This window comes from Tamandua tetradactyla, chromosome 16 (assembly GCF_023851605.1).
Source record: "Tamandua tetradactyla isolate mTamTet1 chromosome 16, mTamTet1.pri, whole genome shotgun sequence".
In the NCBI taxonomy this organism is placed as follows: Eukaryota; Metazoa; Chordata; class Mammalia; order Pilosa; family Myrmecophagidae; genus Tamandua; species Tamandua tetradactyla.
The window spans coordinates 66,870,863-66,888,730 of record NC_135342.1 but is presented as its reverse complement, the minus strand read 5'-3'; the positions used below and the strand labels follow the sequence as shown (position 1 = coordinate 66,888,730).

The following is a 17,868-nucleotide window of genomic DNA, read 5'->3' as shown; positions in this document are numbered from 1 at the left end:
GCGGAGATATTGGGAGGGGGCACATGAAAGAAAGTGAAAAGTCAAGAAAGACATCAAGATTTTTTTTGCTCTAGCATGCAACTGCCATTAACTGAGATGGGAAAGAAACACATAATTGGTCATACTTTAGGTACCTTCATCTCTGTTTTCTATTCTATTGCTAATAACTTAGAAGTGTCATCACACAGCAGAAATCAAGCTCTGTTAGAAACAGTATGCAGGTAGATAAAAAGTACAAATTTCACCTACATTACAGTTCTGACAGAGCTCCTCTAGATGTCACAGCCCTAAATTGAAGAAATCCCCTACAACACAGATCTCAGCTCTAAGTCCGTTCTCCCCTCTTGAAAGTACTCACCTTAATGGTGGACTTGGATTTATATGGCACATTATTGTTCTTAGCAACCTCTATTGGGTGCTGTTCACTAGACTTAGGGTAGAGTTATTCATATTTAATTTATACTCTAGCTACAAAATAAAGAATATAGCAGATTTGGTAGCATAAATATCTACAAAAAAAGAAAAAGAAAGAGTTTAGGTGGTCCTTCACATCTGATTCATTGTTCTTCATCTTTCTATCTTCTGTTATTTAAGATGTATTTTTTGGGGGGGATGCATGGTCCAGGAATCGAACCCAGGTCTCCCACATGAAAGGAGAGCATTTTACCACTGAACCATCTGTGCACCCTAAGGTGTATTTTTTTTAAAGATGTATAATTTAGTGACAATAAGGAAGGACATGCCACAGGATAGCCCTTTACTGGGGTCTAGGAGCCTTTCAACCAAGCAAAAGTAGAGGAAGAAAATAGTTAACAAGAAAAATATATATATTTTATAAAAAATTCTGATTCTGCAATAAGCATTTAAACTACATCAGCGGTGACAGTCAACCTATTGAACAGTCAGGACTTCAGGGGAGTAGGCAGTCAGACTGGACAACCTGCGTACTAGCCTGAAACAACTGCTAAGGCCAGATCTTTGTGTCCCAGCCGAATGTCAGTCCTGAATTACATAGGTGTGTTCGTAGTGTAACATAATCAAAAGTTGAAACTTCTAAACGTAATTAGCTTACTTCACATTACTAGGCCAATTACATTTTGGAAAAATGCATGTTTTCTTAAGAAAGAAATCAATTTAGTTTTCTTGGATCTAGCTTTTTGATAAAAGCTTACTGAGTTCAATTCCCTGATCCAAGAACTTTATCAAAGTTGCTCTGCCTCCAATGCAAAACTGAGTTCTAAACATCTTTCCATCTGTGCAACACTATATGCTCCAAGTTCACTCAACTTTCCCCAGACTTCTTGGTTTAGAAAAATGTACATCTCTGAAAATGGTACTACTGATGGCTGACAGTTCCGATTTCATTAGTTCGGCACAGCTGCCCATATTCCTGGCTATACTTTGCACACAGTTGATTGGATACCTGCAGCAATACATCACTGAGAAAGAAAGAAAAGGCAAAATTAATCAAATTCTGACAAATTTGCTTGAAAAAGCAAAAAATCACTTCCATGCTATCGTATTGGAGTCATGTTCTTTTAGCATCCAAATAACAACAACAAACCAAAACAAATGCTTTAGGCTTTGTTTTTAAAACTGTTAAATGTGGATCTTAAAACTCTAATTCTAAATACCTTATAAATTATAACTGTCCCCCAAAAAAGAAATCCTGTTTCAAGGTTACTGCTTGTTTGTTTTGGGGATAAGTTTTCCTTTTTTTTCCCTACCATTGCCATTAAATATATATATATTTTTTCCTCTTAAAGACCTTTAAAAGAAAACACTTTGCTGGTTATCCCTTAAGAGAAGAAAGGATTCCCCCAAATAATCCTACGATTCCAAAGAAGTAGCACTAGCAATTCCCGCACCTACAACTGTGGCACAGGCAGATAAGCCAGGCTAAACTTACTATTTTCAACTCAGGAACCTCTGACAGGAGTCAAAGTGCAGGCCAGCTTAGTGTAGATAGATATTCAGGCAGACCAGAATCCAATTCCCTAAGGAAAGCATAAAATTATTAAAGTCAGGGCTTTATATTTCCCTCTTTTCTCTGCTTTCAAGGTGACCCACAGACAGTGTTCACCATATAAAGGTACATTTTTCAAAAATTAAAATTAGAATAAAAACCTATGTATATTTATGTATCCACTTTAGCAATTATGAATGGGTTTTTATGGGTTTTTTGCCTGTATTTTCCAAGTTTTCCACCACAAATTTTATCCATATAACTTAGGGGGAAAAAAGACAATTATTTGTTGTTGTTTTTTTTTTTTAAATCACTCTTTTAACTGATATATTCTCTTTAAGCAAGGTTAGTTCTTCCTACAAAAATTAGAGACAAAGTTCTTTACCGCTGTCCCAAGTTAGAGCCCAGACCCTCCCTCACCAGGTGCAATGGATGCCTTGCTACTCCTTTCAGTCTGAGAAATGATGCATGTTCAACAGGTTTCACTTTGTGGCCTGGATCAAGTTAAACCTAGCCAGGAGCAGGCTGACTCCAAGATCTCCATGGCCTCCAGGAGGTGATCTTTCCAGATAGTATGCTGCCCTTGGATCTGAGCCTACTCACCCTTCCCAGCAGTCAGATAGTTGGCAATCTCCTTTCCTGACGTCCAGGTCTGCTTGGCTGCAGCACAAAACACACAGAGAGAAAAATGAATGTACAAAGAACATTTTGTTGAATTAAAAAAAAAAAGTTACAGGATAGTGTGCAACAGTGTTTCTATTAAAACCAACAAACAAAAATATATACTTACAATACACCATATATGCTCAGCAAAAGTTAGGGTCTGCACTAGGTCAGCGGTTGGCAAAGTCCATGAATAGCAGCAGCATCTGGGAACTTGGGCAGAACCTCACACCCACAGAATCAGATGCTCTGGGGGGTGGAGGCCAGTAAGCTACGTTTTAACAAACCCTCCAGTGGATTCTGATACCTATTTAAGATTGAGAATCTCTGCTCTAGACGGTGCTTTGGCAGGTGACCTTTATTTTTATCATTTTAGCTTTCCTTTATTTTTCTAAAATGTTCCACAGTGAGCATTTATCACCTTTGCAATAGAAAGATTGGTTATTTTAAAAATGAAAATGCGTGCAGTCCTTTGCATTTTTAAGAATGTTTCACGTCTACATTTCCACTGATCCTCTCGATCTCTGTAGTTGTATCACTACTTGTATTTTTCAGCTGAGAAAATTGAAGGTCTGTGACATTAAATGTTTTGCCCATAGCCATATGGTTAGAAGTAAGTGGTTGAATGGGAAGTCAAAATCTTCAGGCTGCAAATTCCTACACTTCTCTTTTTTTAAAAAACCACACCATGCCATATAAAATGAATAAGCAGAGTCATGTTGGGGATGCAACAAATGTCCACTGTCCCATGACAATCCACTGGGATAAGTGAAGCTTCACTCTCTTGTCTTATCAGCAGATGGCTGAGCCTGGAGAAATACAGTCTTTCCAACAAACCAGAAAAACCTCTGAACCACCAAAATATATGCCCCGTCTATCTGCCATGCCCAAAAAGTGATGCTCACAATGGAATCCTGAAGAGAAAGTCTCACTGCAAAAAAAATATTGATATGAGAGTGCATTGAAATCTGAGGTAAACATAGAGCTCAGTTCATGAATGGGAACTTAGCCAAACCCAAAGTAGGAAATTTTTCTTTGCTTCAGACATCTAGTGAAAAGCAATCACAGTAGAAATGGACTTGTTTCAGATAAATGTTGAACTGCTGTCATGCCAATACTAACACCAGGAAACATTTATTATGTGCCTACGATATAGTTCATGTGACATACAGAAGCCTGGAGTGATAAAGGGCTAGATTATTATACCCTTTTTATAAAGGAAGAAATTTAGGTTAAGACATGATTAATTTGGTTCATTTATCTAAACCAGGCACTTCGTGCTTAAATTTCTTTGCTTGTGAAAAGAGGATAATAATATTTATTTATCTTGTCAGATTGTCAGTCAAGACAATCTGGATTGTCAGAATCAAATAAGAGAACATGAAGACATGCAGTTTAAAAATTGCCCGTGCTTAGGAGACCCGGGTTCAATTCCTGGTCCCTACACTTCCCAGAAAACAAACAAGCAAAACAAACAAACAAAAATTCAACAAATTGTGCTGCAATAATGGGTTACTCACATGGAAAAATAATGAAATGTGACCCTGCCATACAGCATACAAAAAAAAAATTGCCAGTGCCGTGCAGGCCACCACCGTCATCTTCATTTTTCATGCTAACAATAAAGGGTATGACTGGGTTTGTCTACATTTCTCTTGTTCTTGATACTCTCCTTCAGTCACTGTTATCTAAATAATGACCAAACACGCTCTGCAAGGTTTGGCTTCCCACAAGCTAAAGAAAACCCCAAAATCAATTCGGAAGTTCGAGTAACAGTTGCGCCCCTAACAACAGATTATATCTCAAGAAGGACAATTAACTTTGTACTCAGAGAACTACACATGCCTACAAGACTTATTTTATCTGAACTCTTCTCATAATCAGAGATCATTTTTGTACTGTTTTTTACCTCAGGTTATTGAGGGGTTAATGGCTCATATGACCCAGTGGAATGAGGAAAGAGCAAAAGGCAAGAGAAGGTAAGTTGAACTTAAAGACAGAACACCTGTCAACTGCTATTCCTACTCAGGGGTGTAAAACTACTTGAGCTGTGTTACTTGATAAAAGGAATAGCTTTTTTTTTTTTTCTTTTGCATTTGAAAAAAAAAAGGTAAAGCGATCCTTCCTTTTCTGGATCCTTCCAGAAAAATTTGCCTGGGAGCCCGAATTTAAAAACTACCTAAATTTAATAACTACTTACTGCATATTTGCAAAGGCTGACTAGATAATGTTCTCTGCCTTGATGGAGGGGAGTCCAGTAATCTGAACTGTGTTTTATATTTTAAACCTTTGGAAAGTTTTAAATTAAACTTTTAATTTTGAGATAAGTGTAGATTCATATACAGTTGTAAGAAATAATACAGAGATATCAGGTATATTATTCAACCAGTTTTCCCCAGTGGTAACATCTGGTAAAACTACAGTACAATATCACAACCAGGATATTGACATAGATAGAGTCAAGATACAGATTGGTCTTTGGGGTCTTTTAAAATGACTCATATAATAATAGTTACCACATCCCCACAACTCAGAAACATTCCTCTATATTCTAAATTAGTTAAGTAAGGTCCTAAGAGATATATCGCCATAGGGATTACACAGTGATCGAGGCAGCTTGTGGTGCTACCTGCAGTATTTACTCACTTCTTTTTTTTTTTCCGTGACTTTCAGGTGACTACCAACCAGTTACAAGTTGACCTGAAGGATAATCAACTTTGAAGCCAGAACTGCACAGGATTTCATGCAAAACAACTCCAAGAATCTCGACTGTAAATAAACAGCTGCTTACAAATCACCTTGCTGAGCAAGCTTCCCAGAAAGAGAGTTAGTGCCACGAGGAGGGGCTGCTGTCTTTCCACACCCACTTTATTCTTTCAGCAAGCCTAAGCAAGGAATTCCTGGGTGTTAAGCAAAGACCTGAATGCACCTGCTTATCTGTGGACCATATCCTCAGATACAACCATTCAAGTCAAATAATAGGTAGGTTTCGTTCAGTTTATTTCAATAATCACTGCTTTTACTGCAACTTTTAAGAGTTCTGCAGAAAGTTTCCGGAAAAAAAGAGTCTTTGACAAGTGTCAGAGGAAGGAGACGGGGTAGGGGTGGTAGGCCCCCTACACAAAGGACATATTAGCCATTTATAGAGGAATTATAAGACCTCTTTCTAAATAAAATATTAGCGAATTTGAAAGGAATGCCTCACTAGAATCTGGAGAGGTTGCAGGAAATTAAAGGCATGGTGAAATTGAGGACATAGAACCTTCCAGAGAAGTAGACAAAACAGAAGTTTGAAAATGACATACTTCTGCATTTGGACATTTAAGAAAAGCTTTTCCAATACCAGCCATCAACAGTTTTCCAGAGAAAGCTAACTCCGCTAAGTAGTTCTATAATTTCACTGAAGACTTGGGATTCCTAAAATGACATCTTTACATGCTGAAGCATACATGCAGGAACATGTGACAGTACGGGGAAAAAGCCACCCATTCCTCTATGACACACGTTTTCTCAAGTTATCAGCACTTTTCTCTGACTTAATCCTCTTAACCTCAAAGAGTTGGGGTACTCGTTTGCCCTTCCACTGTCTGTACTTCAGGTCTACAAACTCACAGAGCCAATAGAGAAATCGGCAACATGGAGAGCTATTTTCTTTTTACACCGTTGTGACCAGGGCTAAATTCAACTGTTCTCTGTGTGTGTGTGTGTTTTCACTAGCTAATCAGATTTTCGTGCACTAAATCGCACCAATTAATTTGTAGTGAGCGGTGACTAAACATTTCATCTAGTAGTCCAGCCCTCTTCCCACTTTCAGCCCCTTCTCATTCCCCACAAACTTTCACATCTACTACAACTAGATCCACCTTTAGATCCTGGGTTCTGTCCAATCCACTGGCTCCCTCAGGGTTATTTCTCAGCTCCTAAAAGAGCTTAATCCTGGGTCTCCAGGGGAGATCCCGTTATTCTCCCGGTCCTGGCTGGTCCCCGGGTTCCCAGGAGTTCCCAAGGGAAGCTCCACAAGTCCGGCCGGGAGAGTGCAGGACATGGGAGTTGCTGATGGCCACGCCCAGACTGTCTGGCAACTTCCTGAATTTACTAGTGTGGAGAGCACGGGGTCATTGCGGAGTCAGGGTGCCAAGGCCAGCCCTATTCACATGACCCGGTCCCAAGGGCAGGAGTTCGCTTTCCTACCAGAGGGGGCGCTGGGCGCGAGGGAGTAGTCCTGGGCGTGGCTGTCAGCCCGGGCCGTGACGCCATCTTTCCGCGTCGGGGGCGGGACGCGTGACGCCATCCCCGGTCTCCCGGCTGGGGAGGGGGGGGTCGCTGGGTGTGGGGCGGCTCCGGGGCCGGGGATGGCGGCGGCCGCGGTAGCGGCGGCTCCGGGACGAGCGGGAGGAGCCCGGGGAGCGCCGTGAGATGGGCCGGTGAGTGTCGGCGGGAATGGAGGCCGCCAGGCCAACCTCGTCAAGACCAGGCCTAGGCTCTGAGCTCCCGAGGAAGCGGCCTCCCGGAGCCCGTTGCTTGGCCGGGCCGGAGCAGGAGAACCGCGGATGGAAGGAGCGAAGGAGGCCGCACCTAGACCCCCGCGCGCTTATCTCCGACGGGGACTGGAAGTCGGCGTCAGGCCCCGTCGCCTCCGTGGCTGCGTCCTCGCCACCGGGTTGTCCAAATTCGCAGGGCAGGAAGGGGTCCTTAAACAAGGAAGCGTTGCCTGCGCGGCCTCGTCCCTGCCCCTCTGCTTGAAGGGTCGATTCCAATTCTCTAAACGGAGGATTCCAATTTCCGGCCCTACCCTGGTTGGAGTAAGGATTGCAGGAACAAGGGAAGCCGTATCCCCTAGACTGCCAGGCTTCCGCCTTTCTGTCGGGCGCACCTTTCACTCTGCGAATTCGGGGCTCCGGTCCGGAATTCCGACCCTGGCGTGATGGATGGGGTGCTTCGTTTCGGGCTCTGCTCGTAGCGTAGGCAGATGCTCGAAACAGTCTCCCTTCACCGTTAGCCCAGTGGGGTCACCAACTGAGTCTTACCCCCGAGAAATCTTCATTGAGCCTCTCCAGAGGCCGAGGTTTCAGATTCCGAAATGTGTTTTGCGTTGTGGGAACCCAGCACACAGGCTTCATTCTTTGTTGTCATTACTGTAGCTCTTTTGCTTTTTTCAGTCCTTATTGGCCTGTGTTTGCTAATCTTTCAGTGACCTAGAGGCAGGTTTTCTTTAGTATTTTAGTTGTAAGAAGCAAGGATCATTCTGGGATTGAAGATGTGACCCCAGTTTCTATTGGGAATGAAGAAGAGACCTAACTGCTTTTCAGTTACTGGAACTGTTGGCAGAGAAAGAGATGGATAACTTGTGCCCACTGTGTGCTACGTGTTTATAGACCTAGGATTTTGTCTTTTCACTTTATTTCCCTGTCTTTTCACCTTTTGTGTACTCCCGCATCTTGTCTATGTTAAAAGAGAAATGTTTACAGAAGGTTTCTGGTCCATATGACATGTGCCTTCAATTTGATCAAGGCTCTCAGTATTTTGTAGGACTTGGGGACAGTGTAGTCAGTTGTCTTTTCGAGAACTTACCAGTACTTATTTCTCTGTTGTTAGAGGTTAAAGCCCCTTTTCTTTAGTGCTTGTGTCTCTAGCAAATGTAGATCAAGATGCTGATAGGTTAGTGGGAGTTTTATTTCCCCCTTGTTAGCTATTTGAGGACTAAGGCATTGTTTTCAGTTTCTGTCATACCTTATTCAGCACTTAGTACAAAGTTGTCACTCAGAAAATTTTGTACACACACACAGACAGACACTGAAGTTCATTTTACCCTTAAAGACTGTAATAAGGCTTCCCCTTGAGGAACTCCCTCTTGACCTCTTTTTCTGCCCCAGAAACATGAATAATAGTTCTTTTTCCTCATAGTACTGCTTTTCTCATTTAAATAACCTCCACATCTGTTTTAATCCACCCTGAGTAAAGGTGAAGTTCATGAAGTTGATTTTTCCTCCTTCCCATTGTTGACATGGGAACAATGTTGAATCGTTTCCATCTATTTGTGGACTTAATTGAAATTAGGATTAGAAGTAAATTTAACCTTTGGTTAATAGGCATGGGTAGAGAATGAAGAATATGATGTTAAGGAAAATGATGACCTATGACATGTGGAAATTTTTTTCAGGGATATCTTCCTGCAAATTAGAGCTTAAGAGATGTTTTTTTCTCTATTCAGCTGCTGGGTACTCTGGATAAGTGTGCTGTTACCTCCGGAGAAATGGATGAGGCAAGGACTCATTGTGGACTTTAATGTCTATGTGGATTTGGAGTTACCTTTTATGATGACCCTGGGAAAGGTCAGAGGTCAGACTCCTGCTTGCTTCATCTCTATTTCTGTCTTCTAGGCTCCCAAGCCAGCCGGGAGGAGATTGCTTCTTACTACAGCTGCTCAGACGCTCCACTGGAAGCTTAGGTAATGCAGGCACTTTGGATTCCTTATTGCAGAATAACATCTGGGATGCAACAGTGGAAAAACAGAACAGAGTAATATCATAGAAATCTTTTTTCAGATGCGCATTGCTGAAGACTGGTTGGAAGAAATAGTTTACAAAGTTCATATGCATTGAAATGTTCAACCCCCCAAAATATTTTTGACCATGGCCAAAATCATTTGTGAAAGGAGACAATAAGAGGAGGGGGAGAGAGAGAGAATTTTCTTATGAATCATACAGACCTAAGATAAGAATAAAAAAACATGTTGGGAAGGAAAGTGGTGCCTGGAGCCAACCTGTAATGAAAAAGTAGCAGTTGGCAAAAGAAAACAAAGGAAAAAAGAGAGAGAATATAGAAGGCATGTTGAAGGTAGTCAATGAGAAGAAAAGAAGTTCTTGCTAGCCTAGGGAACAGGAAGTCTATATTTGGTTAGAGAGTTTTGTTGCACTTTGGGGAGGAGGAAAAACAAATAAGTTGTAGAGCTAGTATAGTTTCTGTCCCCATCAGGACCCAAGTTTGAATGTGGTAGTATTTTCTGAGACAAAGAGGATGCTTAGAGAGCAAAGTTTGTTCATTTGTTTGTTTTTAAAAAAGACACAGGTAAATCCTAGGACTTATTGATACCTAAGTCCTTGAGGTGAGGTTATATGAGGCAAAGGAGGAAGAGAGTTTAGCTAGACTTGAAGGGTGTGGGTAGGGGGGATGGGAATAGGTGAGATCATAATCCAAATTAGGCTACATAAAGGAAGCAAGGATGAGGTCATACGTTCAGGGAAAGAAGATGGCACATTAGTCTTTGGAGACAAAAAGGAGAGAAACTTCAGGAAAAAATAGCCAGCAGCAAAGACTTTGTGTTCAAATCCCCTTTTTGGGATCAGGTTGAGGAAAGTCAAGGTCCTCATCAGAGGGATGACTAATCATGAAGTTGTTGGTCTCTTTAGGATTGTGGAGCCCATAGGTTTTTTTTTTAATACCTTCTGAAATACTTACCCTTTTAGCTCTTTATGCTTTGTGGTTTTGCTGATTGTTTCGTTTATGTCCTAAACTGGATGAGGGGGTGGGTAGCATGCTTGTCTCTCTCTCTCTCACATAGCTCCTTTTTTCCGACTGTTCCCTTCGTGGTATCTTCCTCCATGGCCTTCCAAGTTTCTGTTATTTCCTTTGACTTTATTCACCCTAGGTTATTTTTCTTTGCCTCTGATTTACTCCCTAGCAGATGTGGCTGCCTCAGCCACCAGCAGTAAGGGGTGCAGAAAAGCCACAGAGAAGCTGCTTCTGATGCCCCAAGGAGCAAGCCAACCGCTTCCAGGCTCCAGGAACACCACAAAGCAATATGAAACCTGTTCATGAGAGGAGTCAGGAATGCCTTCCACCAAAGAAAAGAGACCTCCCCGTGACCACCGAGGATATGGGGAGAACTACCAGCTGCTCAACTAACCACACACCCTCCAGTGATGCCTCTGAATGGTCCCGAGGGGTTGTGGTGGCTGGGCAGAGCCAGGCTGGAGCCAGAGTCAGCCTGGGGGGTGATGGAGCTGAGACCATCACCGGTCTAACAGTGGACCAGTATGGCATGCTGTATAAGGTGGCTATGCCACCTTCTACCTTCTCACCAACTGGCCTCCCTTCCGTGGTGAACATGAGCCCCTTGCCCCCTACATTTAATGTAGCGTCTTCACTGATTCAACATCCAGGAATCCACTATCCCCCAATCCACTATGCTCAGCTTCCATCCACCTCTCTGCAGTTTATTGGGTCTCCTTATAGCCTTCCCTATGCTGTGTCACCTAATTTCCTACCGAGTCCCCTCCTTTCTCCTTCTGCCAACCTTACCACCTCTCACCTTCCTCACTTTGTGCCATATGCTTCACTCCTAGCAGAAGGAGCCACTCCTCCCCCCCAGGCTTCCTCCCCAGCCCACTCATTCAACAAAGTCCCCTCTGCTGCCTCCCCATCTGGGCAGTTGCCACATCACTCAAGTACTCAGCCACTGGACCTTGCTCCAGGCCGGATGCCCATTTATTACCAGATGTCCAGACTACCTGCTGGGTATACTCTGCATGAAACCCCACCAGCAGGTGCCAGTCCGGTTGTTATCCCTCAGGAGGGTCAGTCTGCTCTGGAAGCAGCCGCTGCCAATGGAGGACAGAGACAACGAGAGCGAAATTTAGTAAGACGGGAAAGTGAAGCCCTTAACTCCCCCAACAGCAAGGACGAAGGTCAGGGACTGGTGCCAGTGGTGGAATGTGTGGTAGATGGACAGTTGTTTTCAGGTTCTCAGACTCCACGAGTGGAGGTTGCAGTGCCAGCACACCGAGGGACTCCAGATACTGACCTCGAGGTCCAGCGAGTGGTTGGCTCTTTAGCTTCTCAGGACTATCGTGTGGTGGCAGCTCAGAGGAAGGATGAACCCAGCCCCCTCAATCTGTCCCATCATTCTCTTGACCATCAGGGTGAGGGGCAAGGGTCAGCCAAGAATGTGGCAGAGATGGCAGAGAAGAATCAGGCCCGAGGGTTCTACCCTCAGTCCCATCAGGAAATGGTGAAACATAGACCTTTACCCAAAGCAGTGGTTGTAGCCAATGGCAACCTGGTGCCTACTGGAACTGACCCAGGCCTGCTGCCCATGGGCTCAGAGATTCTGATGGCATCAAGTCTGGACATGCAGGCCAGAGCCACCTTCCCAGACAAGGAGCCAACACCACCCCCCATTACCTCCTCCCATTTGCCCTCCCATTTCATGAAAGGCGCCATCATCCAGCTGGCTACCGGGGAGCTGAAGCGGGTGGAGGACCTCCAGACCCAGGATTTTGTGCGCAGTGCCGAAGTGAGTGGGGGGCTGAAGATCGACTCTAGCACAGTTGTGGACATTCAGGAGAGCCAGTGGCCTGGATTTGTCATGCTGCATTTCGTGGTTGGGGAGCAGCAGAGCAAAGTGAGCATCGAGGTGCCCCCCGAGCACCCCTTCTTTGTATATGGTCAGGGTTGGTCCTCTTGCAACCCTGGGCGGACTGCACAGCTCTTCTCTCTGCCCTGCCATCGGCTACAGGTGGGAGATGTCTGCATCTCTATCAGTTTACAGAGCTTGAACAGTAACTCAGTTTCTCAGGCCAGCTGTGCTCCGCTAGGCCAGCTGGGTCCCTCTCAAGAAAGGCCTGAGAGGACAGTCTTGGGACCCAGAGAGCTATGTGATAGTGAGGGGAAGGGCCAGCTGTCAGGAGAGGGTTCCCGTGTGGTTGAGCCCTCCCAGCCTGAGCCTGGCGCTCAGGCCTGCTGGCCAGCCCCAAGCTTCCAAAGATACAGCATGCAAGGGGACGAGACACGGGCCACCCTGCTCCGTCCCTCTTTCATTCCACAGGAGGTTAAGCTGTCCATCGAAGGGCGTTCCAATGCAGGGAAGTGAACCTCTCTCCCAGGCCAGGCCTAGGGCTTTACCACAGAGCCAAGCCTCACCATGAGCAAGCAGAGGATTTGCACAGGCTGAGTAGGGAATGGCTCTCTTGGCAGTAAGATTGGGGGGTGAAAGTGGGAGAGAAGGAAGATCGAAGGCAGCCTCCTTAGGCAGGGTCTCTTCTCATTACCCCAGGGCATCCTTTCAGGACAACCCCACAGGGTGCTGTGATGGGAGCAGCAGGCCTGGGCCAAGGAAGAAAGGGATGTACAGGATGAGAAACATTCCATATTCAGGGCCTCCCTGTTCTTTCCTCCCCATCCTCACCTCCTGCCAGGGGAAAGTCCAGGCTTTGGGAGCAGGTTGCAGAGAGAGGGAGCAAAGAAAGAGCCAAAAATGATGATTCACAGCTTATAGTAGCAGTTAAACTGATTTTTTTTTCCTTTATTTTTTTTGGTAGCAGGAGGGCAGGAGGCCCACAGTTGGAAATAGGAGGGTTCCCACCCAGAACCCTTCTTTTGAGAGATGTGCACTTTAAGGGGTAATTTTGTTACACATGTCTATCGCTGGGTTTGTGGGCGAGGATTTCCACAGGATTCTGCTTGATCCTCTGCTTTAGCCCTTTCCCATCTCTCTTTGCCATTCCTCCCACAAGGCTTTTAGCAGCGTGGGGGCCAGGAGAGAGATAAGCCCTTCCAGGGTTCAAAATGAAGTATTGCTGTGCTGGGAACCTAGTCAGGGGACTAGGAGAGAAAGACCTGATGGCTAGGCTGACCGAGCTCTAGGCAGGGACTTTGGAAAGCTCCTTCCCAAGCTCCTCCTGCTCAGCATGACTGACCCGCTTCAAAATTTCATTGAATCTCTAGTTGGTAATGGCAACTTTTGAAAGAAGCAGTGGACCCTTTTCTCCAGGCACCTATCCCCTCCTTTGTCTGTCTATGTTGTGCCTAAGTGCCTGCGCTACCCCCACCCTTCTGCTGCCCTAACCTCTCTGCATGGTGTCTTGACCTGGGCCTCATTTATAGCTACACTGCCTTTTCTGTTCTGCAAAATTGGTTTTGTCCACTCTGACCAAGACGTATAGTTTTTGGTGTGTATAGGTCTCTCTGTTTTCCCCTCTGCTATATTTTCTGTTTTTGAAAAACTCAGAATCATGTCCTCTTCTCTTCTGCTGTGGAGCAGTTTGATGGAGAAGCAAGAAGGAAACTATGCCCTGGATCAGGGCAAGTGCACAGTGAGGGCAGTGCTCATCCTGGCATTTTTACCCAGCGCTTCCCAAATTATTCACTGTTTCTCCTAGCCTTTAGGCTTCTCCCGGTCATTCCCTCCCACAGTCAGCTCTAAGGTTCTGGGATTGTCTTATATCTGAGGTAATAAATGAAGTAAACCTCATTTTGGGGTAGAATATCCCCCTGTGAATAACGTTTTCCATCTTAATTGAATCTGCCCCTCAGTCCGCTGTATCTTAAGCCCATGTTTGCTTCTTGACTTTTAGGCATCAGCTCAGACTGGGATTCCACTGCGTATTGGTAATTAGGCTCCCTCACCAGCTTTTAGGTGGGCGAGTGTATTTTTGTTTGTTTGTTTTTTGGGGGGGTCTTTAGACGCTTGAAGGCAACTCAGGGTTTTGTCCATCCAGCTCTCTGGTTAGGCTTCTCCCAGGGTGTGGATCATGGCATTTCTTTTGTAGATGTTCTTGGACTGGCCAAAGCCTGGCCTTTATTCAGGAGTCCCAAACCTCTGGGGTTTGAGCTCTCTTCTGTCATTGACTTTAGGAAAGTCTCGTGACCTCGCTCTTTCACTTCCTCCCCAGCTGCCAAATGGGGATGAATAATCTTACCTACCTCCTTGGGGGAGGGGGAGTTCTGAGAATGGAGTCATTCTTAGTGTTCAGGTGCTAAAAGTTGTTCTCCTGGGGGAACAGAGCGACTGAAACTGGCTTGTTTGCTTCAAGCCCTACACTCCAATTTTCATTCCTTGAGAGCAGGTATCTGGTCAGACAACTTTTGGAGTTCAATCCAAAGGAAGCAGCTGACCTGACTGGGAGTACTTCAATCAGAACCAAATACCAACCCTGTCTGGTGAACACTCAACCTTGTATTGCATTTGGGATCATGTCCTTTCCTTTCTCTTCCCCATTCACTCTGAATGCTGCTTTCTCTGGCTTGTTTCCTACAGTAGGGGCCTGTGAATTTTAGTCTTGGGGAATGCCCCATCTCTGGCTGTTCTATGAGCAACTCATTCCTTGGGATTATGGTTTGCATGGGTTTCTCTGACACTTCCTTCCTCAGGAAGGCTCATAAGTTGACTATAGTGACATGCACACAGTAGACACGCAAATGTCTACCACGGACCACCAACTGAGCTTTCTTCTTAGGACGGCACCGGGAGCAAATCTGTGTCTAATTAGTTACAGGTGAAATAGTTTAAATTAATAAATCTTCCACTTCTATTAGATGTGACCTCCAAGCCTGGGAACTTCTACTTCATCCTAGAGAGAAATTCTTGAGGACCTTGGCAAGTTCGGCCCTGACCTTTCTGCTGCTGTTCCTCTTCTGTCTCTTCCTGGTGAAGCAGTACCAGCAGCTCCCCTAATATTGTGCCATGCATATGTAATGATACTTGATTTTGCTGAGCTACAGAGGTATCTTTTGTAAAGTAAGGAAAAGAAGCTGTATGCTCTAAATCTTGGTCAGAGCTGTAACATCCCCCTTGCCTTTTCCTTCTGGTCCAGTCTGTTCTTCCAGGCATGAAAAATAAGAGGTGTCTCTGCTGTGTCCCTTCTTCCTTATAGGAATTTGAAAAGTTAGCCAGAGGCACAAGAGTGGCTTTGACAGAATGGTCATTTTAGTGGGAAGCTGTCAGCTTCCTGGGAACGGGCAGTTGGAGAAGGCCAGAGCCAGTCCCTTGAAGGTGGTAGGACATTTCCAAAACTTAGAAATGGAAAGGAGGGCTGCTAACTGGCATGGCACAGAAAAGCTTGTACCAACTTGGAAGAGAGGGCAAAGGAGGGAGGGAGTACATCTCAGTTTTGGATAAATGTTCCTGTCAGTTAGTATACATGGAGAAGAGGAAGTGGGAGGGAAGAGGAGTCTGAGTTCTGAGCTTAACGCCCATCCCCGAGCTTAACGCCCATTCCAGCAGATCTGGACTGACCCTTCTGCAATCTTGGTCGCAGTTGTTTGTAACACCAAGGGTTTTGGTCTGTCCTGCTTTGCCACTGCTGCTGTCTACTCACTGTCTTGCCTGCTGCCCTGTATAGCTCCTTGTCCTTCATGTCTTTTGGCGATATAAATTAAACCCAAGCATCCTGTCCATTCTTACCTGTGCTCTACAAGTGTTACTTTATAATAAAGTCATGTTGAATAGGAATAGTATGAAATGCTGCTGGTGGGCTGGTGAATCCAAAGGGATATGACTTCAGTTCTTGTCGGGAGCCCTTTGGCTCCAGATATCTCATCTATGACTCTCTTGGAGAGAAACAAATAGGTCTTGTTGTGGGTGTTTTCTGTTCTATTAATTTCTTTCTTTTGCGGTTTTGTAACCTGTTGTAAAAAAATAAATGCGGGGGAACCAGCTTAGGGCTTATGCCAGCATCCCATAAAGGTTCATCTAACTCCTGTTATGTGGATCTGGGGTTGCGAGAGGGTTTGAAGTTTGAATGAAATAGCTCCTCAAGTGTTTAGTTTTACTTTTACCAATGGACGTCATAGCAAATTTAGAGAAGCATGGGGTAGTGGTGTGATTTAAACTGGCAAAGTAAGCATATTGAAAAAGTTGAGTAATCACACTGGAGATGAAGGATAGACTTGGGTTGAGAATGGGTCTGGGTCCATTGGAGTAAAGATACCCGATTTATTGAATTGGCCATGGGAGATTAGGTCACAAATAAAGTAAATGGGGCAGAGGCCTTCCTGGGGCCAAGCATACTAAACCACAGTGAAGCTACAGTACTTTCCAAATGGAAAAAGTGTACACTACAGTTGAAGAGCTGAACCCTACAAGGTAGGATGTTGATCAGGAGCCTATTAGCCCTTTGTTGGAAAGCCTTCCTACCCTCCACCCCCCGCACTGCCCCCCACTTTCTTGGGTACGGAAGGTCCGTCACATTATGCAATAATAAAATAAATCGTCTGGGTCTTTGCAGCTGCCACTTGCCCTTTCAACTCTAAGATCCACCTTTGGACTAGAGCGCTGGTCTGGGCCCAGGATGACACTGGCTCTCAAGTCAACTGCACTCTCTCCTAACTTGCAGACTATGCACAGTGCCCGGGGCAGAAGGAGAGGTGGTGTGGTTTGCCCTGCTGAGCCTAGGCAGCAGGAACAGTAGTAATAAAAGCACTTTTCACACTAAAGTTTCCTTTATTAGTTCTCCTGTTAAGCCTATATCCTCCCCCGGTAGATTGCAAACTCAAAGTTCCTGTAGTCCCAAAGCCATTCCACTGCAAATGCCCAGCAGTGAAGATGGCCTCAAGTTGGGTTCCTGTCTGCAGTGTGTGGCAGCAGCCCATGTGCCTTTACCTGTTGAGCTCACAAGCATTTGTTTCTGTCTTTATGACTGTCATGGGGACTGAGGTTCTTCAGAGAGAGACAGCTGGTGACACAGTGGTTTCACACCCATCTCCTGATTAGGGAGTTGCACAGAGTTATGAGCTGTGAGTGGTTAGTGCATAGCTGGTATTGCTGAAGGCAGGGTTGATCCCTCACTTGCTTGATACTTGTATTGCATTCAAGAGAATCTAGATTGTGTTGGGGAAGAGACTGACTGTACTAATGGCAAACCTCAAGTATTAAAATAAGGCTGTCCCCTACAACTTTCCTAAACACACAGGATCCCTGCAGCCAAACAGTATGTGTTCTTGCTGCGGAGAGCAGACTGCTCTCAGCTTGCACAGCACCTTAGGGGAGGGGAGAATATATGGATAGGGAATGGGGTGGAGAAGGAAGGATGGGAATGTTATACAGGTGGCTTTAGGGTCTGGAGTAGAAGATGGCACCGGGGTGGTCTGGATGGATCTGATTTGTGTAGGAGTTCCCTGTAGATAAATTGCTGATCCCCAACTACTATCCTGAGTATGTAATGGCTGAATTAATATGTAATCAACTGCATTGTATCTAAAGCCTTAGAACTAGTCAGGTGCTCCCCCCACCCAAAACCATTTCTTACCCTCTAATCCTACCTGATCTTTAACAAAGCATTAATAATTCTAAGGATAATCTCTATTTTGTTGTGCTTTTTTGTAACTGTTTTAAATAAATCAATTTGTACTGTATATTTGTACTTTTGTGAGATCCTTTTTGCTGTTTTACCATTTTAAGTCTGTACTTGGCTACACACAGATTGTATTTTTATTGTTAATGCTCTTCTTATGGATACCTG

General features: G+C 44.7%; 1 protein-coding gene and 1 long non-coding RNA gene across 10 annotated transcripts in view; one reads left to right on the top strand and one right to left on the bottom strand.

Annotated features, from left to right (window-relative positions):
- Positions 1-15,606, top strand: part of ATXN1L (ataxin 1 like) — a 32,935-nt gene extending 17,329 nt beyond the window's left edge. Inside the window, exons 2-6 of one of the 6 annotated variants that reach the window (XM_077132925.1) lie at positions 3,429-3,602; positions 4,544-4,608; positions 5,303-5,611; positions 9,010-9,077; positions 10,314-15,606. In XM_077132925.1, the coding sequence (XP_076989040.1) occupies positions 10,431-12,500 (2,070 nt within the window). In that variant the 5' untranslated portion in view covers positions 3,429-3,602; positions 4,544-4,608; positions 5,303-5,611; positions 9,010-9,077; positions 10,314-10,430 and the 3' untranslated portion in view covers positions 12,501-15,606. Of the gene's footprint in view, positions 1-3,425; positions 3,603-4,543; positions 4,609-5,302; positions 5,612-6,942; positions 7,054-9,009; positions 9,078-10,310 lie in introns of those variants that run through there. The other 5 variants (XM_077132926.1, XM_077132923.1, XM_077132924.1 and 2 more) reach the window with 5 other exon arrangements.
- Positions 807-9,797, bottom strand: LOC143659699 (uncharacterized). 4 transcript variants are annotated; one of them, XR_013163658.1, is made up of 5 exons: positions 9,722-9,797; positions 8,939-9,117; positions 2,570-2,626; positions 1,910-1,997; positions 807-1,439 (listed from the first exon to the last, which is right to left on the bottom strand). It is a non-coding gene; the product is annotated as an uncharacterized LOC143659699 (long non-coding RNA). The 4 variants fall into 4 exon arrangements; XR_013163657.1 differs by lacking the exons at positions 8,939-9,117; positions 9,722-9,797 and adding exons at positions 2,757-2,936; positions 6,493-6,836; XR_013163656.1 differs by lacking the exons at positions 8,939-9,117; positions 9,722-9,797 and adding an exon at positions 5,276-6,836.
- Positions 15,607-17,868: the final 2,262 nt, after the last annotated feature.